At 43.9% G+C, this 21,616-nt stretch overlaps 2 protein-coding genes across 2 annotated transcripts; both read left to right on the forward strand.

Moving 5' to 3' along the window:
- The first annotated feature begins 420 nt into the window (after positions 1–420).
- LOC6582553 lies at positions 421–20,821 on the forward strand. The gene is made up of 10 exons (XM_002008218.4): positions 421–939; positions 10,758–11,215; positions 12,545–13,867; positions 14,038–14,168; positions 17,391–17,621; positions 17,686–18,010; positions 18,069–18,236; positions 18,525–18,801; positions 18,866–19,316; positions 19,378–20,821. Exons 2-10 carry the CDS (start codon positions 11,044–11,046, stop codon positions 20,260–20,262), a joined length of 3,963 nt encoding a protein of 1,320 aa, XP_002008254.2. The 5' UTR covers positions 421–939; positions 10,758–11,043; the 3' UTR covers positions 20,263–20,821.
- Positions 15,265–17,286, forward strand: LOC26527712 (cilia- and flagella-associated protein 157). The gene has a single exon (XM_015162504.3). The coding sequence runs from the start codon at positions 15,394–15,396 to the stop codon at positions 17,191–17,193; it is 1,800 nt and encodes a 599-aa protein (XP_015017990.1). The 5' UTR covers positions 15,265–15,393; the 3' UTR covers positions 17,194–17,286.
- Positions 20,822–21,616: the final 795 nt, after the last annotated feature.

A 21,616-nucleotide genomic window follows, 5' to 3' on the forward strand; every position in this document is an offset into this window, starting at 1 on the left:
CGCTTTTGTGTAACGCAACAGAAGAGCAGCGCGCACAGCTCTGGCGTATGCTCAGTGTGCGCCACCCACCACCCAACGCCCAACACCCACCCTCCCAGATCACGATTTTTGAATTACAACTCACAGCAGACGACGCGTCGTCGCAATGCTCGTGCAGATTGTTTGCAATCTAAGTCCAACCACCCAAACCACCCCTTTTGGCTGCCACCTTCGTAGCTGGTTAAACAACCACCTTCTGTTTTCACTCACTCTCACTCGGCTGCTCTCTGTCTCCATCTCGCTCACTCTCACTCCCCTCTCTCTGTCAATCCTCCAGGACCCGCTGAACAGAGCCATCGGCTGGCTCGTGCTTATGCTCGTGCTCGTGCTCGGCATTTCGTTCGTTCGCTGTGTTTGTGCTTTGGTTGTTAGATTCGAGTCGCGTGGCTGTCAGTTTGCATGCGTCTCCGTTCGTGGGTGAAAGTCCACAATAGTAAGTCGCTGCGATTTGTGGCACTCAGCACTCAGTACTCGTGCAACGTGTTGTTAGCAGCGTGCCGTATCCGTCGGTCTTTGTGAGACACCCACAGCGCCGCTAGACGCTAGAAAAAAGCCGGGAAATATTGTTGTTTATATATGCGCTGTCCAGTGTTATGGTCAAGCGCCACTCGAAAATTTTTTGTGGGAATTTGTGCGACTTTGTGAAAATTGAGTTGCCCAAATGCCGCTGTGAAATGCCAAAGGCAAACAAAGGCTCTTCAGATTGTCATGGCGTCTTTTCGGGACCGTAGACAAGCAAACAATACAGACCGAATCCAAACACAAGTGCGTCTCTAAATTAAGCCCCCTTCAAATGGGCACTTTGGCTACATAATAGACCTTTGTGTGAGCGAGTGTGTGTGTTTGTGTGTGTGTGTGCGGACTATCAGCTAGATTGCAGCATGGATGCTCTAAAAGCAGGTAAATAGTAACAGTAAAACACCAACTTTACCGTATAACAACTGTCGCACACGTTCCTCCTGCTGTTGTGATTGTTGTTGTTGTTTTGGTGGTGTCTTTAAAAATCGGCTGCATTTTGGGGTGTGTTTTTTCGCCGGGCCACAGGTATGGGATAATCAATTCCAGAAATTTTAATGGAGCTAACTTTCACTTGACGATTTGGTAACTTAGAAAGTTCTCTTTCTCTGTCCATCATCATACTGTAGCACAGATATCCGCAAATTTGTTTAGCACTTATTGAAATTGATACAGCTGATCAAAATCTCACGTCCAATTTAGCAGAAAATCGAAGCACACACAATACGGAGTCATGATATGGCATATCTCAAAACTAAACAGAGAAAGAACAGCACGAACAAAAGGAAAACCGGGCGAGTTCATTTGAAAAAGGAAAACTCCATTTTTGGTTTTGTTCTTTCCTTTCTTCGGCCGCCTGAATGCATTGAACTCCTGTCTGACCCTGGCTGGGGGTTGGCCAAATGTCTGCCCAAGTCCTGGGCGAGGAATACCGCATAATGCACACACATCGTGAGGTAGTCGAGTAATGAAAGGACAACACGCGATGGCCGGTAGGACGAGGGCACATAAACATATGTAGTAAAGTCGAAGGATCTGTCCATATTAGATATTACTTTATTACACTTACGTTTCGTATGCAGCTCGACAATTTACTTAATAAGTTCTAATTGCACATAAAACTCGGCAAAACACTCATAAATTATTATTACGTTCAACGTGTTGCGGGCTCTGTTAGGGCAGCCAAGCAGGAAAACTATTTAAAACAGCAACACATAAAACTTTTTAGTGGTTCGCAAATGAGAAACTATTAAAAAGTGCGGAAAATTCTTGCGCCGAGCTGCGGCCGCCACAGACCGTGGTAGGACGTTACTTTAAAAAAATGTATACCTTTTTGTGTTAACCACATTTAGAGGAAATGTGTTTATGGTTTAACCTATTCCTGTCATCCTGCACAGTTTGCATATTATAAATGGGTTTCCTTCAGCTCGACAGGACGAACAAAAAATGGTTCCATTTTATTTATACATACATGTGCAAAATTTGCTTTTAAGCTGCGGAGCTGCGTAGGAAATGCTTGTCGCTCTTTATGCTCGCTCACAAAGTGAAGAGGGTATATTAGGATGGACATGTTGAATACATTAAGTGGGGCAGTTGGAAATGAAGAATAACTTTACATTTTATAAGGCAATCGCTATTAATAATGATGGCTATACGATGTTGAATGTGATCTACGAGCATTTATATTGATCTATTACTAGATGAAAATATTATAATATACTCGTTTATTGAAATATATACGGCGAAAAAATTTAATTTTAGGAGCAATTTGTATCTATCTTTTTTTGGGGGCTTACGGAACTTTTAAATAATAATTTCGAGGAAGATAACCAACGCCTTGTGGGCAATTTTATCTTACATATTTATGGTTCTATTAATTGTCCCTCTATGAGGACATTTCTAGTTGCTAAAGATCTTTCACAGTTTTTTTTTACTATTTGTAATGGCTTACTATTTGCTTTCCTCCATAGATCTATCAAACACGTATTTTGTATATATTTGCCTCTTGGGGGCGTAGAAAATCATAAGTATAAATGCATTGTTTAATAAATCCAACCTATGAATGAGTATCATGCCGTCGATTACTCCCTATCGGCAATGCTTCCTATTTGCTTTTAATTGTAGTAAAAGTTTTTAGTAATAAAGGGAGAATGCATAAAAAAGAACACATAACTTTACTTATTATGCTATTTTGTTTTTTTTTTGCCCATTACCCTAGGTGTATAGTTACGTTATTTTTAATTTCAAATAAGCTGACAGTCCTTTCAATGTTCAGCAGGAGAACACTTTGAGTGAAAGCAAAACACAGCACAGCCAACTGCAAATTGGCGAGGAGTGAAAAGCTGTGCTGGATTTTGGTCTGACCTGCTAAACTGCTGGAAGCTAGAGGAGCTGAAAAGTTTGGCTTAACAAGGAGCATTGGATTAGTAATTTGTTAAGCCAACAATTTACATTGTCTCGCAGGGCTTCAGCTAGTTTTCATTTTACAAAGAGCTGCAGCCCCGCTTCCTGACATGTGTGCTGCATACAAATGCTTCAAGTATCGCATAACAAGGTCCAAGTGTGAACGGGGGACGAACCTCTTAAAAGGCTTCAGAGAGTGCATTTAGCCTTTTGCATTTGCATTTGCATTTTGCATTTTACATTTTTCATTTAATTGTAATTTTCAAGTTAAACTAAATTAAGCAACTTTTATGGAGGTATTTCCTTGGTACAATAATTTTCTCATTTAGCTGAAATAAGTTTTTACTTTTGCTCACTTTGCTTTGCTTTGCGACAGAGAGAGGTAGAGCGAGAGGAACAAGAGTGTGAGAGAGAGAGAGAGTCATTTCATTTTGCTTGATGGCGGTTTGCGTTTCCACTTGAAGAACTTGTTGTTGACTTAATTGCATAAGTTTTTAGTTTAGTCCCCTGACTTGAACTGAATGGAACTTTAAGCAATATGCTGAGAGCAATTCACATTCACATGACATCACGCAATGCAACTTGGTAAGCCAAAATAAAAACGAAAAGTGTCTTTGGAATGCTGAAAAGCGTTCAAAAAGTATTTCTAAAGCGAAAGTAATTTACAGGATAATAGCCAAAGTATTTGCCCCCCGCTGCTCTCGCTGCTCTCCACTGTTTACCTATGCCGCACACCTTATACAATTTGCATGTGTGTCATAAATTCGACAGCAATAAAATTCAATCACATATTTCATTACAATATATACAGAAGGAAAAATTTAATTTACTTTTCGGTGCCAAGCGACGAAGCATGCATAAATCGTGCTCCTGCTCCTGCTCCTGCTCCTATTTCTCCTGCTGCTCTGTGCAGATGCTGAGCTCTTGTTGCTTGCTGGCTTCCTGGTTCACCTAAATTTCAATCTCATTTGTCTGTCTTCCGGCTTGCTGCCACCCCCACCTGCCGCCCCTTATTTATGACTTGGCCAGAGCCCGCAGGCTGCGTGTCCTTAAAGTGTTGTCTTGATAAGGCGGCAGCTCCCTGTCTATGACGTGTCTGTCTGTTGTAAAACTGCGCGCACATTTCGTCGTGTATTCAAATTAGATTTATCCACAGCAAATTTTTATGGCCGAATAGCGTCAGGCTGCCCGACTGATTACTTTTTCGGGCGCACGCTCATTACTTGTAAAAACAATATTAAAAATATTTTGTAATTTTATTCATGAGTTTCCGCAAAATTAAATGAAAACAAAGCGGCCTGACCACACAAACGTTTGCCTGTCCGAACAAATTAAGAGTTTACATGCCATCTTCATTCACTTTCAGTTTGCAAAAGTAAAATTATTTATTTTGTTTTTTTTTTTTTTTAATATTTAAAGTATATAAAAATTGAAAGATATGTAAATAAAATAAAACCATAGATTAATTATTAAAAAATTATTAATTAATACATTTGTTAAAAAATAACCAGGCTGCAAAACTAACATTTGACTTTCCTTACATTTTTATTTCTTATAAATATTTCAGGCAACCGAATGATTTGAAATTTTTATATGAGACAGCTAAATATCGTATTAACAAAATAAAATTAAGATCATAGAGATCCATAGAGTCGAAGCAAAGATACAGACCCTGGAAGTTGCAACATTGAATTCGTGTTACAGTTTTGCTCGTCACTGTAGTATACAAAAATATTTATTATAGTCTGAAAAGCATAAACTAGAAAAATATACTTATATAAGAAGAAGAATAATAAGAATAATAATAAAATGTAATCAATTATCATTCGCAGACTCTATTTGGAATAGCTAAAAGCCTTTGCTATAGAAATTCCCTCACTTTTAGGGTATTTGATACTCATTACTCTAAGGCTAAATAAAAATATGCATAAATTTTACATAAATAACTTGCATTCATTAAAAGCCATATTAATTCCAGACATGTTTCGTTTATTATTATTTCTAAGCATCAAAATGTTCCCTTCTCAAACTACGCAGATTTTCTACAATATATTGCGCAGTGAATTCAAAAGCTGCGAATTGAAGTGAGATTGAAAGAAATTTAAATCGGGTTTTTATGTTGCAATATATATATATGTACAAATATATGTATATGGAATATATATATTCGTTTGCCTAATGTAATATTTTGGTTTGTCTGTCAATGTTTCCAATTTAATGAAAATCAATGCTGTGGCGCCCAAAAGACGCCTTTAAAAATTGACGAGTCAGCGTGAAAGCAGAGTAGACATCTATATGTATGTATGTCTGTATATATCTATGTATGTATATCGTCGCTTCGATGTCAATGGCTTCTAATGAAGTTGTGCTAATGCTGGAATAAATCTAAATAAATAAACATACATAAGTATGGCATGCTATGCTATGCTGTGCTGTGCTATGTATTCGATATCGAGCATAACAATCACTTAGATGCTGGCACGCCCCCTTCCCCGTCTGCGGGCGCAGAGAGCAACCACCCATGGGGCTGCGGCGCTTGAAGGGATTCGGTTCGTAAGACAAATATGAATCCATGATGACATGATTGTTGTTGTTTCTCCCATCGGTTGTCTAAAGTAGTTCATTTTTTTTTTTTTTTTTTTGCTTTTGTGGTATTGTGGTGCTGTGTGTGTTTACAAACTCTGATTTCGCTGCTGGCCTACTTATTTCACATAGTTTCATCCCCGCTAAACCGCAATTCCATGTTTTTCCAGCGCATTCCTTTTTATACACTTCAAATATCGATTGGAGTGCGGCGAGAGAATGCCATGTAAATTGAATAAGAGCCAATAGCTTAGTGCTGAGTGATTTGCAGCGAGTAATTTAATCAATCTGAAATGCTTTGTGCGTTGAGCTGTTAAAAGTTGAAATATCTAAACCACAGCCGACAGACACCCACAGGCGAACGGCATTCATTATGCATTGACAAGGACCTGGCTGCACTTCCCGAGGCTGCAACAAGGATATCAGCAATTCCAGCTGAGCGTGCAGCTTGTTGAACTCCTGCACATGTGTGTGGGATATAGAAAATGTTGTAGCATTCAAGTTTATGGTTCAGTCGCTTACGGCGACAGAGATCCATGAGAACGTCTTAGGAAGTCAGTGACATGGCTGATGGGGGTGCTGACAGGACACCTGACAGAAAATAGTTTAATACTCTGTCTGGAATTAGACTAAGCCGAAGAGATATGGAAAGATTTCGTGATTAGCTGAATGAATATGCTATATATCTATACCATAAACAACGATGCATCTGAAAAATGTTTTGTCGATGGGGACGAGGTGCTGCGGGTGGAAGGGGCAGTGAATTCTATATATTATTTAATAACTATCTTCCACTATATATTTACTACAGCTGCAAGTTTATCTTATAGCCGAAACAGCTTGCAGCTCCCTTCTATAAACTCTCTCTCTGGACGCCCCTGTGCACTTTGTTAGTTGTTGATTTGCCAACTTCTGCTGCTACTCAAATATTGAGTAGTTGAGCAGCAAACTCATAAAGCTTGAGCACAAAGGTAGCCCAAGGAGTTAACCCAGACCAGTTTGGAGTCGGGCCGAGTCGAGTCGAGTCGAGTCCCGTCTCGGAGTCCATTCAGCTTGCATGCAATTCTAGCATTTGCCTGCGGCTGTCTGGCCACACACACACACACACACACACACCCAGACACACCTGAGCATAGAACGTGTACATAGCACATTGTAAATGCTCGCATTTGTTGCTTTTCTCTCTTTTCTCCTTTTTATTTTCATTTTTATTTTTATGCTTATTTATATATCCATATGGCAGGCAACCCTTTTGGTTGTCTGAGTTGCTTTAAATGGTCTCTCGCATGGACCTCGACGTGGGCGTCAGGCTCGCTTCCTCTTTTTTTCTATTTTACCTGGCGCCGTGATATGGCGACAGCCATAAAGAGTAGAAAAAAAATTGCTCAACTGTTGGACTAGTTGGCGGTAGGTTGGTGGCTTCTGTGGTGTTGGTGTTGGTGTTCGTGTTGGTGTTGGTGTGTGTCAGATGCATTTCCCAAAGCTATTTTAAAATGCCTTCTGTTGACGTGAAACTCTTACTTAGTTTTGATAAGGGACCAGTGTGAATGTGTGTGTGTGTGTGTGTGTGTGTGGGAGGATGTTGCTTTAACTAAGCTGCGGAAGTGCTTAGCTCTCTCGACAACCAGCCGCCCTTGTATTGCAGTTCATCTGCAACTCCTGTTCGCCAGCTCCTGCCTCGTCCTTCAGTGTCAATTGTCGCTGCTTCTCCTGTGTAAGTTGGCTGCTGTTGTGGAAAATCCCGTAACGTAGCTAGTCTGCCACATAATTTGCCGATAATTTGTGCTGCACTCGGCTTCGCACTCATTCGCATTCAGGAGCGACTGCATGTCAAGACCATATGAAGCGCAACTTGAAAGCAACTGTAATTATAATGAATTGGTCTGGCACGGACACACGATATAAATAAATAAATATATATAAGAGAATGTGCACACGTGTGTGTGTGTGGACACGTTCGGGTTCATTGTCACGGCAACAGTTGATAATTTGATAGCAAGTGTCGATTCTGCTGCTCAATTAACAGTCGAGCACAGTCCATTATTCCCACTTAGTGGAGACACACACCATTGCGTATACGTAATACCAAATGTCCAGCTGCTGCTGCTGTGTTGAGCTATTTATGGCTTGGGTCAAGTGCAGCTCTGTTTATCTACTCACAAATAAGCTCTCTTTTGACAGAAGCGGCGAGCGCTCGCTACTTGGCCTCGTTCATGCACCTGCAGCAAACACAAGTCTTATTTACAGCTGACTAAAGTAGTTGAAGGCGAACGCAGAACGGTCTACAATGGAATGACATACATATAAGAGGGGCAACAGCTGTTGTATGATAAACCATGAGATTGGCCGTTGCTTGAAACTTTCTTTTCTTATTTGTACATAAATACATATAGATCTAAGTATTTCTATTTATGTATATGTATGCATCTCGTCGCTCCTTGTATATGTACATTTATGTATTTTCTTCTCACTCCAAAGTGAAGTGCATAAAGCTGAATAGAAAATTTGCATTATTATTATCACTTATATTTTCATATTAATATTCTTCCATTATTAATATAATTACCATATATTGTATCCATATTTTCGCATTATTATTTGTTTAATATTACCAGTGATAACTTATTAATATTCACTATTAATATTCACTATTATTATAATTTTTATTTTATTTTAAATATTGAGTATTTTATTTAGTATTTTTCAATAATATTATTATCAGTAATTTTACACTAATATTAATGTTATTTTCATAATTATGATTCTTACATTTATTTATTGCTAGAATTTAATGAAAATCATGAGAACCTCCTTGAACATGTTTACCAAAATACTGAAGCACAGAAATCTATCCAATTTATTTTCTTAAACTTTAAGCTTAAGCACATTACTCAGATACATTCCGTAAACGAACCACAAGAGTAAATATATGGGGAGTTGCACTAAGGAAATCCCTTTTAGTGCTTCTGCTTGCGCTGCAGTGCTTCAATTAAATTTATTTTGAGCACATAAGCCACATTGATGACATAATAACATTGTATGGAATCCATTAAGGCTGTAAGCATTTTAAAATAATATTTACACTTGCCGATGAAAATGAAAGGGGATATCGCATGCGGGCCAACAAATGGACTTTTCCAGCCAGCTCCTGCTACCATCCTTATCTACTGATTAGAGGTAAACAGAGCGTGTAAATGTTTGAATACGAATATTTGAAACGAGCATTTCCCTTTTCTATTCCACTGCTCTACTCGCTTCTCTCTTCTTGCTTCCCGCTTCGCTTTTTTATTTTGTCGCATGCGGTTGCTTTTTGCGCCGCATTTCAGCACTCGGAAAAATTCCACCCTCGCACACACACACACACACATGCAGAAAGGGTCTGTAAAATGTGCATAACATTGAGAAAGCGAGGCACAAAGTATAATCAAGTAAGGCTAAGGGGCGGAAACGCCATTCACATGCCACACGCCAACTGGTCATGCAGCGGGGCATTGACATTTTGCCTATCAAACTGCCCTCGCTGACAACAACAACAGCAGCAGCAGCAACAGCAACAACAACAACAACGTGTAACTTGGCAATTTTGCAATCGCATCGGCTTTGATTTTCCACGCTGCGACAATTCTGGATCTCTGCACCGGTCAGAATTAGGATGCAGATACACATCCTACAGCCATGGGCGGTCCATAGCCTGGTCTGGCCTGGCCTGGCCTCACAGTGCAGTTAATAGTTTAGAAACGGTCGGGCAGCAGAACCCCATGTCGCACATTAAAGTCAGATTTACGGCTCGAACTCCTGGTTCTGGTCCTGCTCCCTGCTCGCTGCTCGCTGCTCTCTGCTCCCAGGTCCTGCCCCTGTGTTTCATCAATATTTATGATGATGGCGTTGCGGGGCGGGTGCCAGAGAGAGATTTGCAGATTGGGTAGTGTAAAATGTGCAATTGATTGTAAATTTACGACTCGCACTTGATCGTTACGCATGCAGCTCCCAGGCGCACACGCACACTGGTACCAAATCCATGTAGACCAACATTAGTTGATTTTAATTGAAATCGATGGCGTAGACTGCAGCTTTGATATATAAAGTAAATTATTTTAGTGTTGAGTGTTGAGTTAGTTGAGTGCCTCAAAGAGTTTATTTTTCATTTAACGAAAATTGAATTATATTTCCACAACCTGCACAGTGTCACGATGCCGATGTAAATTGATTATAATTGTTAAGCGGCATGAGCTTTGGTTTTTAATTGCAATTTTTTAGTGTTTTGCTCTTTATTTTATTTTATAAATATTTTATTTATTAAATATTAAATTTATCAATATATTCATTTGCTTTTCATTTATTCCAGATTTTATTTGATATATTTTTGCATGTAAATAACGCTTATCTCACACATATTTTTACTGAATTATTGAAGCTTCCATTTCAACAAAAAATATGGATTATGTATTTTTGTAGTATTTTTTCTGGCAGTTTTTCATTTCGGTTTCGGCATGAATTGAAGCCCTATATGTTTGGCTGTGTTGAAATTCTTTAAATATTTGGAAATTCGCTGCCGCTTTCATTGGGCTTCAAGAGCTACCCTAAATTATCATCCCCCTTATTGTTATGGACTGCATTAGCACCCTGTAGCACGTGCGCCTGATTGGACCTACTCGGTTCAGTTTGGCCGGCCAGCGAGACCCAAATTAGACCAGCTGGGAGATGACTGTTGCCTAAACAGATACATCGAACGGCTGGCCAAATGAACATACACACGCGAGTGTAATTAATGACCGGGCAGAGCTCAATGACAGCCGATTTCAGTAATAACATATGAACCATTAGGCTTTAAAGGTTTTGCGAGCCGGCCAACCTGGCCGCATGTGGGATATGGCAATTGATTGCGGGTTTTAGGCTCCACTGAGCTTTGCGGAGGTAGACAGAGGCAAATATTACCCATAAATAAATAGCGAACAATAGCGCAGAGAGCATGCCATAAAAATAAATTGAAAATAAAAATAAAATACAATCCTCATTTTCTTTCACTCTATTTTTTGGGATGATTCTTACAATTGAATTAAGACAGTAAAAAAGCAAAAGAAAAACTCACTCTCTCTCTCTCTCTCTCTCTCTCTAATCTGTCCAGAGCTTGCAGCAATTACTGCACGCTTGTCTCGCCCATTATTTGGCCTTTGGTTTAACGTCAATATTTTCTTCTTATTTTCGTTTATTTTCAGAAAAATGCTAAGCCCAATACCGTTGGCATTGTGTTCTAATGGAAAATCTCTAATCGGCCAGAAGCCCAACAGCAACAGCAACAACAACACGCGCTACAATAAATTACAGCGTTGAGCGTACCCTGCCACGCCCACTGGCTGGGTGGGGTGCATGGTAAGGCGCTCAACGGAGCCCCACGTAGCACAACAATAACACTAACGTTAACGGCTCAATTCGTCATACACCCAGCACGCCATCTATTGGCAAGTAGCAGAAGCACCACCCAAGTCGTCCTCGCCGGCGACAATGGCCCGCAGGAAGCGCACAAGAAGGAAAATGCCAACGAATCGAAAGCGGAAGAAGACAGTTGGCATGTCAGCTGCAGCAGCATCATCAGCATCAGCATCTGGCCACGAATCAGTAGTCAAGTGGAAGATTATGATATCATCAATAATATTTCTGCTATTCTGCTGCACAAGTGAGTGACAGACAAGTCGAGGCGAGTCGAGGCGAGTTCGCGCCATGGCAATCCAAATGGATGTCTGAATCTTTAATTTCCCTGTGTGTATAAGTGTGTGTGTGTGTGTAAGTGTGTGAGTGTGTGCTTTTGTTACTTGCGTTTTCTTTTGCTTAGCCATTTTTCTGCATTCAGCCTACATCTATCATAGCAATTTGTTCTAGCTCTTAGCTCATAGCTGTTAGCTCTCTCTTTTGTTCTCAACTAAATTATGAGTCGGAGTTATCAACTCAACTGGGAGTGGGACGCAGCGAAAGTGCTTTTCCTGCTCCTTATCTAAGCTTGATTTATGCAATTGTTAGACTTAATGCTCTCTACAACTACTTTTTGTTTGCAGTTAGTTAAATATTGTTGAGAGTGTCAATAGCAGGCAGAGCGAAGCAGAGATAAAGAGAGAGTGAGAAGGCGAGAGCTTTAGTATTCCCTGCGGTGTTTGGTTAATGGCAGGCAAACTTTAGCCAAAAATGAGTTAACTTGATAAATGTACTTCAGCTTCGAATATCAGGCTTGATGCTGTCTCTCATTTGAGTTATTTCTGCTACTATTTTAACTACAGAAATAGCAGTAAACTGTATGTAATCAGAGTAGCGCATGAAATTCTCTATCTCCTCATAAGCAACTGTCAAAGCGAAGTTCATTCAATTAACTCGGCTGCATATCTTTATTGCATCTATCGCACTCTCTTTTCGAGTAAATGAATTTTCCCTTATCTGAAGATTGAAGCTGGGGGGGAATTCGGCAGGAGTCGCAGCAGCAGCTATAACACAGTTTATCTTATATACATATATATGTGTATATAATCCTATATTTTATATATGTACATATATATGTTTTTTTCTTCGAAAAGATGTCACCAGATAGAAATCAATAAATATTTGCTAGCTGTTGTTCGCTTCCATTTGTTTAGCCTGTCACACTCACCTATTGAGAATCTTGACTTCGACAAAGCAGGCGAAATAATGCTGAATGCGGGGTTTCTGCTGGCAGAGTGGCAGCAGCTTATAAAAGAGATTTCGCCTATGCCAACTGGGGAGCACTTAAAGGGAACAGAAAAAAAAGAAAAAAAGAAGAGGCGTCAAAAGGGGCTTGGACGGGGGTGTGGGTTCTACTCCTGCTGGCAGACAATAAGAAATAAATTACAAAGACTTGTGCATAATTCTTAACTCATTCTCCCTCTCTCTCTCTCTATGTATTTCTCCCTCTCTGTTTATCTATCTATCTCTGTATGCTTTGCATGTGGTGATTAATTTGTTTCGTTTGTGGCACGACTTGGCTGGGATTCAACAAAAGGTCACGTGCTGGCGGTGCGCAGGGGTCGCCTGATGTCCCCGAGCACATTCACTGCACTCAGCGGCGACCTGCATGTGCAGATCCAGTTCAGCGGCGACGAGGAGCAGCAACAGCAGCCGCAGCAGCAGCCCGGACAAAGGACCAATATAACACAGCTTCAGCCTCAATATCAAAACAATATAACAGACGGCAGTGTTGACGCCCACTTAAACACTGACAGCAGCTCAGGATTGGGCGTGGGCGTGAGCCAGAGAGGGGCGGAGGGCATGGTGAACACCATAATGAGCACTTTAGTCATTAGCAAAATCGTTAATGATGCTGCCCCAGCCGAGGGGGAGATTGGCAGCGGGACGACCAGCTCCAGCCAATTGGTGCTGCAGCGCCGGCGCAAGGAGATTGTGCAAAATATACCAGTCTTTCCGGATCCCAGGCAGAACATCACCCAGGTGACTGTGCCGTGCCAGACGTTTGCGCGCGGCGGCGGCCTGTACGAGATGCAGGTGGTCAGAAATCTGAAGACGACGGTCAATCGCAGTGATCCGACTCCATTGACGACGACGACCCTGATGCCGGCGCAGGATGAGCGGCTGCTGCAAACGCTGGACGTGCGATGGCCTAGTGCCGAGATGCTGGTCAGCCCCGTGACGTTGCGCACCTACCCCAAGGCACCTGTGCAGGTCACGCTGCGCTTTCCGGAGGTCAACTGCGAGCGGGCGCTGCATGGAGCGGAGCCCTCGCTGCCCGAGTTCTGGCTGGAGCTGGTCTACTGTGGCAAGGAGCGCACCTGCTCCTACGACATGGCCAATGTCTCCAAGTCGAGCGTCCTCTTTGCGGAGCAAGTGCACGGCTTTCCCAAGCTGAAGAAGGTGCAGCTGGGCTGCGAGCTGTTCGGCCTGGCCGGCAACTATGCCGTCCAGCTGCGTCCCATGGTGCCGGCATTGAATGTGCCCACCACACGGCGTATGCTCAGCGTGGACTGGAGCGATGAGTTCGTCTTCAATGTCTACGCGCGCAGCATCTTTCCCTGCGATCCACATACGGGAGTGGGCGTCCTCTACGAGTATCCCGGCTGCATCCTGGAGCAGGGCGACCGAGTGCGTCTCTATGCCAAGCTGCGCGCAGATGTGGCCTCGCTCAAGCCGCCCACCTCGCTGCACTACGTCGCCGAGCAGCGGGTCGTCAAGAGCCAGCACTCACTGTACTTCAGCTGCGAGCTGTTCTCGGAGAAGTACGTGGAGTACTGCTTCGTCTATGTCAGCCAGGCCATCTCCGGCGCCGTTGCGGATGTGCGCATGGACTGTGTGCCCACGCTACCTGTCAGCGGTAAGTCAAGCTCTCCCGGTGCTGCTCCATCAAATGGCGCAAGCATGAGCTCCTCCGCCATGGCACATGGAACAAATTGCGTTTAAGCTGCTTGAAGTTCGCTCGTTTGCTCGCTTTCGTTTAGCTCTTTGCAGTTTCACTAATCACTAATCTGCTTAACTATTCCACAGAATCCGACACGGGTGGCTGGGGCGCCTGGAGTGAGTGGACGCCGTGCTCCACCAACTGCCTGGGCGGCACTCGCAATCGCTATCGATTCTGTGACTCGCCGCCGCCGCGCTACGGCGCCAAGTTCTGCGAGGTATGTACTCAACTTTGGCTTAGATAAACTTTATGCCATCTATTAAACAGTTACTCAAAACTTTGCTCCGTTTTTTTTGGGGGGTTGCTTTAACTGCAACTAAAACTAAACGTGTCGAACTTTCGCTGCCAAACTTTTGCTTTTTAACTCGGTCTATAAATTCGTGTAGACACCAACTTCGGCTCAGAGACAATTTGCAGTCGAGGCTCATGATTCGGTTCATTGCTGCTTCGGCATGCTGAATCACAGCATATCTACAAACTAGGCGCATACACATATACATATAGAGAGATCCCTAACTCAGAGAAGGAGAAGGGGAATGCGTCTCCTGCTGGCAAACATGTTCTTGTTCTTGTTCTTGTTCCCTGCTCCTGCTCCTGTTCCTGCATCTGCTTCTGCTCTTGTTGTTATTGTCCCGACTGTCTGGGCAGAGTGTTACAATATTGCGACACTTGCTCCAGATTGCGTTGGCAAATTTACAACGTTGCCAACGGGCAGCGGAAAACAGAAAGCGGAAAAACACTTCCCGCTCTCAGTTTTTGCCAGAGAGACGGGCACTGCTCTTGGAACTATGCCATCGTCAAATGTGTATTTATGCATATACATGAATGTATTCAACACGGGTCACAGCGCCAACATTTTCTGCAGATTCCGCAAGTGAAGCGCCAGAAAAATGCTGCAAGCAAATCTAATTTTCTGGCTTTCACTAAGGCTAAGCACTCAGTTTTCTCAGTTTTCTGCCTTTTTTAATACACTTACGGGAGTTGGCATTAAATATGCAGGCAGCTGACAATGGAGTGGCTTTGTTTCATTGTTGTTACACGCATTACCCAGACAGGACGAGTCAGACAACGGGAATTGTTACACCTGTATTTGAAAAGAAAGCGGAAACACTTTCACTTCTTTTAATTTTCATCATTGTTCAGAACAATTGACGCAAGCTATAATAAAAGATTGTTGACTTGGATTTGTGTTTTCAAATAGTCCTTCATTTAGCCGATTGTCCTGGCAACGCAAAGCTTTCACAGTTCCTTGGCCTGGCTCGAGAAGCTTTTTGTTTTTCGCCTTGACAACTGTTTGTCTTCATATGTTGTTTAGAGGAATTTGTGGAATTCAGAGAATGTAGTGCTCGAATCAAATACAGTCAATACATCATTTATTGTTGACAAACACAAAATTCGTACTCAACTGAACGGGGAACACAGTCTGAAAAGAAACCGTCAAGATGCCGCCGAAACCAAGAAAGTCCTCGAAGGGCAAAGGCTCGGAGATCAACAAGATGACTCAGGTGGATCGCACTTTCTATGAGCTGCAGATCACGGACTTGAACCAGAAGCTATCGCGTCTGCGTTCCCATTTGGCCAACATGGACGAGTCCAACATCATCCTGCAGACAAAGCTGCAGGACATCGACACGGACCGCACTGATGTCGCTGCCCACCTGGAGCGCACCTTGGCGGAGCGGAATAATACGATAACAGAGCTGGAGGAGCGCCTGGTGGAGATATCGAAGGTACGCAACGAGGAGAAGCAGGTGGCGCAGGAGAAAATCGCCGACCTGGAGGGCAAATATAAGGCGATGCACGATCAGCTGACCTCGGAGATAAAGCTCCTCAATGGGAAGTTGAACTCGCTGGATGAGTTTCGCATACAGCGCGATATCCTGCTAGCCAAGTTCGATGATCAGGAAATTGAGATACGAGAGAAAGAGAAGCTGCACAAGGAGGCGCTCTACAATATGGAGCAGGCCGCTGTCGTGGAGAAGGATGCGCTGAAGAAGGAGGTGGAAGCCAAGCTGCTGCAGGTCTCCGAGGATTTTACGCGCTCCAGCGAGATTCGCAATGCCGGCTACACGCGCCGACTCATCAGAGAGAACATTGCTTTGCAGAAGGAGATCGACATGCTGGTGATGTCGCAGATCAAGCTGCAGCAAATGTACAACAACCAGAAGGAGAAGCACAAGGAGATCATGGTGCAGTACAGCGCCCTGGATCAGATCAAGAACGAGCTGGTGCGCAACTCCATAAATAAGATCAAGATCATCGAGAGCCTGACCACCAACTATGAGAAGCTCAAGTGCAAGTACGTGGAGGCGCTGCAGTATCGCAGAGCCTACGAGGAGCAGCAGGAGGCGGATCAGCTGATCGATGCGCGGAACAAAGATGCTGCTGGCAAAATCAAGTCCCTCTGCAGGCGCATCGAGAACCAGACGCTGGAGAAGCGTCAGCTAGAGGCAATCCACGACCAGCATGAGTCCGAAATATTACGCTTGCGCGGCATCATACAGGAGATCAAGGTCACCGTGCGCGATGCCATCGTCAGCCAGCAATGCATTAAGCTATTCCCCCAGAGACTTGAGGAGGCCAACGTCGAGCCACAAGAAGTCATCGATGAGGTGCGCGAGGAGGCAATCAACATGAATAAAATGGCACGCAGCGACCTCCTCTCCACATTGATGAACATCGTCAGCTCCCATTCGGCTGAGCTGCCACGCACGCCCTCTCTGGAGACCATCAGCACTGTGACCTCATCCCTGTACACGCCGGGCAAAATGGGCTTCATGCCGCACAAGCCGCGGCCCGCAGTCTGTGATCTCTTCCAGACGGAGGTGCTGGACCAACTGCCGGACCTGCAGGTGAAGCTGCCAGAGTGTCTGCTGAAGGGCCAGGTTCAGGCGAAGCCCACTGAAAAGGTTGATGATCATGTCTCCATATATGATGTCGAATTCGGCACCACGCTGTATGTGTCCTCATCCCGTGAAGAGGACGTCATAGAGGTGGAAGAGGAGCCGCTCGAAGAGCCCGAGGGCTCCAGCAGCACCGTCTCTGTGAAGAAGGCCAGCAGCGAGGGCAGCGTCGCAGCACCAGCTACTGCCCCATTGACCAAGCCCGTAGTTGAGGACGTCGTCAAGGCGGAGTCTACCAAGTCGATGCAAAGTTTATCCACCGCTGGCCTGACTGAGCTAACTGGCGAGGATGAGAATGTCGACGAGGAGGATGAGTACGAGATCAACTTGTTCTACTAAAACGCAATCAGTCAGTTATAAAAATGTTGTGTATATTCTTGTGAATGTTTTGTTTCGGCATAAGGACTAAATAAAGGCTGTTCAAACTGAAAATATAAATCGAATAAATATAATGTAAATAATATTAAATATAAATATAATAAATGAAGCAAATACATATCTCGATCTTACTAACCATTCCACGTCTTTAACTTCAGGGCCCATCTGTGCAAACGGAGAAGTGTAATAAGAGCATTGCGGATACCTGGGATTGCATCTATGAGACTAGTGGCAGCATTCTGACCAAGTCGAATGTCACCGAGGTTCATCAGGAGATTGGTCCCGGCTGCCGCTGTGGTTGCATTGTGCACCTGGGCTCATCCAAGCCAAAGCGAATTATTGCTGGAGCCACGCAAAGCTGTCCTGGCCGCTCCTTCTGGCTAATTCAGGTGAGCGAAAGGATAACAAAGATTTTACCTTTAATCCCCTCTTTAATCACACTTCCATCCGCAGGTTGACGGCGAGGAAACCATTTCAATGCAACTCAGTTTTTTGAGGCTGCCCTGCTCCGCGCAGTATATAAAGGTGCGCGATGGGCCGTCGCTGTCATCCACTTTGTTGGTGGAGCTCAATGGAGATGGCGCCACAGCAGGCGGCATCCGGCGTCCGTCTGCTGACGACGCCAATCATGTTGGCATTCCGTTAGCTGTTGAGTCGAGCGGAGCACAGCTGCTGGTGGAATTATTTTCGGGTGACGTGACAGCGAACGGAACATCAATTGGGGGCTACGATGCTGCATCATGTACCGGAGGTTTCATGGCCAACGTCAAGCCCCTAGGTAGGTTAAATAACCCTCTTTAAAGTGCGCTTTAAATAATATTGTTTCTTTTATGCAGTGGGCAGAAGTGGTAGTAACATCACCACAGTTCTGGCCGCCACACGCCTGTCGGCCAAAGGTCGCACGAATTCGCAGAAAAAATCACTGGCCAAGATGCGCTTCACTCTGGTCCATCTAAGCGCCATGGTATTTGCTACTATTATAATCATAATAAGCGCGCTTTTAGGTAAGTTAACTGACAAGTCTGAGTTTTTAGGAAAATTCTGCCCAAAAGCAGCAAGTTAAGCAGTTCGTTTAACAGCCAAGAGAAATTCGAGTTTAAATTTGGCGCCAATTGCGCACATTTGCTCTGCGCAACAAAAGTGTTATACCAGGGCTGCATAGCAAACCTTTTTACGAGTTACAAAAAAAGACGAGAGAGTGCGCACGTGACGTCATAAAGTCAGTGTTAATCGGAAATGCATCAGCTTGTTGCATTATTTGCTGTATAGTCAACTATCATTTATTTCAACAGGTGCTCAATATGTAGTGCGGTATCGAAAATATCATTTGGCTGTGGCACGTCGGCAGGATGAAGGCTCACACCTGCACACGCCACGAGCATCGTTAAGCTCGCTGCACGACCCGCCATCACGTGCCATTTCAACGACCACCCTGCTATCCGAGGTGATTTATCTTGTGAAATTGCGGCCCAAACATCAACTGCGGCACTCCATACTGCGTGAAAGCGCTGATGTCGAGAACGTGACCCATGAAACCGAGTTCAAAGAGGACGAGCAAATGGTGAAGAGGTAAGCTTTGCCCTATGAACAACGTATATGATTGAAACTCATACAAACGATTCCAATTTTGTAGCGAGGAAGTGCCGGCAACATTTGGAAGCACTGCTTCCTTGATGACTTTGCGCAATGAACACGCCTCGTTAACGTCCTTGTCGCCGGCGACCGACAGTCGCACTCCAGTTGGCTCACCGTTATCTGGCGATCCGGAACTGCAGCTGCAACGCCTGGATGGAGTGGAGAAATCCACCACAACGCACACAGGTGGAGAGCCTTTGAGCTGCAAGGACAGTGCCAAGGACTCGGAGTCGATTATATCGTCAGGCATGAGTTCCTTGTGCAATAGTCCACCTCTGAACAGCCACAGGCTCAGCAAGTATTCCGATCGCTATGACGCAGTGACATTGAAGCTGCTCAGCTCCCGCCTAGACGAGAGTCTGCGAGATGCTGCCTCTCTGAACTCGAATTCCGGCTCGCTGTGCCTGGGTCGCATGGGATCACGCAGTGTTAGCGCCTCCCTAACCAATGTAAGTGATGCAGTTCTCTGTGATTAATTCGATCTTAATAGCATCGTATATTCCCTTGCAGGGCTGCTACTCTCCAGCAGCGAGCGTGGTCAGCACGGCCACCATACGCACAACTAGCAATCCGAAAGAGTCCAAGGAGAAGCAGAACCGCAAGAAGCTCTTGGCGCGACCTGGCTCTGAGTTCTCTCTTGGCAATCAAGAGGAACTTGAGATGGACTACTATGATTACAATGTAATCAATGCGGGTGCTGCACCCGGCTCCTACCTAGGCATGGATCCCGCCTACTGCATTTGGATACCTCCGTTTGAGGAGACGCCTGAGCGAGAGGATGAGGATAAGACACCCGAACCAACGTCAATTCCCGATGAAACGAATCCAACTTTTGATGAAATACAAATGCCCAAATACGGTCACTACCTATGTCCAGGTAGCAAGTCTACGACGACGGACAACACGCCCAGCTCAGAGGAACGATCCTTGCCCAGCAGCCAACATCAGTCCAAGGCCACTTCACCCAACGAGACGACCCAGAGGAGCACGCCAACCAAGCAGCCAACTCCATATATGTCTCGCAAGCAGCGTCGCCAGGCCAGGCAGCAATTCCGGCTGAATGCAGCGAACTCTGGCAATGAATCTGACTCTGGAACACTGCGGCCCAGACCAATCGACAAGCCAGAAGCTGAAATTGCTCCAGTGCATCAGAGCATAAGCAAGGCGGAGACCCACATGGACTCTGACCAGTCAATGACCGGTTCATACGTGGAAAAGGAGACGCTTGTGGAGAAGTCGTCCCGTGACCTGCAGGAGTACCTACACCTGGATGACATTCAATTCGCCGACGAAAGCGGCAGTGATTACGAGGCAGCCCATCTGAAGAATAAGGCCGCATCCAAAACCCTACTGGAGAATGCAAATAGAACGAAGTCGAGAGAGGCTGCCGTATAAGGAGTGGCCGCTTAGTGTGTACATAGATCTGGCGAGAGCCCTTAAGATAGTATATGTTACGGGTAGATACATATATCAGCAGTACGAGCATAAGACCACCAATAGGTTAGTTGGAAGTGTTGACTTAAAGATAATAGACTTAGGCAGTGTAGCAAACGACTTCAATTATTATATAGGTTCGAGTACAGCTCAATAGATGATCATCTAAAATTATGCACTCAAAGATTCTCACTAATTGATATATTATATATACATGTATATAAGGAAATTATAATGCTAGTCACTTGGACTAAGTTAAACGTCGAGCCATTGACTATTTTAATATTTTTATTTATAATTAGAAACTTTTAATTGCGGCCTTTTTGTGATTACATTGTTTACCTATCAAAATCTAGTCAAAATTATTTATATATATAGCCCATAGAGGTCTTGCTGACTTACCTTAACTTGTCTCGACTGTACTTAGTTTGTAGCTTATAGAAATCAAAACCAATATACGAAACTACATACACTAAATTTTTATTTACCGAATAAAGTAATTTCACGAAATCCGTCTAAATCCTGTACAAACATCGCTTGAGCTGTGCAGCTAGTATCTGGGTGTACGGTAGACAGACGGAACAATTTGACAACACGGAGCGATATCATCAGTGCATTGAAATTTCAGTTTGGTTTCATGTGTTGCTTCATCCACTGGCTTGAGTCGTTGCATGTTTCTCAGGTAGAGCTTTAGCTGTTGACGTTTCATTTGGCGCTTCAGCTTGGCTATGAACGGATCGTCGCCTCTGTTTCGATATAATCTATTGCAAATGCAACAGCAAGATTTGATCTGATGAACTTGGGCATCTGACCGCACTTTCTTCACCTTTCTTCGTTTGACGGCACCTTTTCCTTTAGGGACTGGCTTCACTTCTGGCGGTGTCTCTGGATCTTTTGAGTATATCATATCATATGGGTAGTAGAGAAACGGTGCAGTGGGGGAATCAACGTCCACAACTGTTAATTTTTCGGAATGAGTTTCCTCGACCTTTTGGCTTTCGATATTTGGTGTAAACTCAGAGTGAATAGACTCGTATGATTTCTTTCTAGCCTTTTGCTTTATTTCTTCCAAGCTTGAGGCTTTTGCTGTTGCTGAGAAGGGCTTTACAAATTTGATCACCGGTGGCTGGGACTGAAATTCTTGTTGAAGTATGTTGGGTCTTTGCATCAATTTGAAAGCCAAAAGATAGTCAGGCTCATGATAATAATGACTTTTATGAGTTATTCCTATTTTAGGTAAACCTGGAAAATGGAAATCCTGGCCAAAGTTCTGTAGGCGCTCAACTGAATATGAGACCAAAGAACCTTTTTCTCC

The sequence above is a fragment of the Drosophila mojavensis genome, unplaced genomic scaffold, assembly GCF_018153725.1.
Source record: "Drosophila mojavensis isolate 15081-1352.22 unplaced genomic scaffold, ASM1815372v1 contig_74, whole genome shotgun sequence".
NCBI classification, from domain to species: Eukaryota; Metazoa; Arthropoda; class Insecta; order Diptera; family Drosophilidae; genus Drosophila; species Drosophila mojavensis.

Excerpts from the sequence above, each read along its gene's own strand:
- LOC6582553 (XM_002008218.4), top strand. The coding sequence starts at position 11,044 with ATGGCCCGCAGGAAGCGCACAAGAAGGAAAATGCCAACGAATCGAAAG. Across the intron at positions 17,622-17,685 it reads GCTCCTTCTGGCTAATTCAG|GTTGACGGCGAGGAAACCAT; the intron begins GTGAGCGAAAGG and ends TTCCATCCGCAG. Across the intron at positions 18,802-18,865 it reads GACGAGCAAATGGTGAAGAG|CGAGGAAGTGCCGGCAACAT; the intron begins GTAAGCTTTGCC and ends CCAATTTTGTAG.
- LOC26527712 (XM_015162504.3), top strand. The coding sequence starts at position 15,394 with ATGCCGCCGAAACCAAGAAAGTCCTCGAAGGGCAAAGGCTCGGAGATC.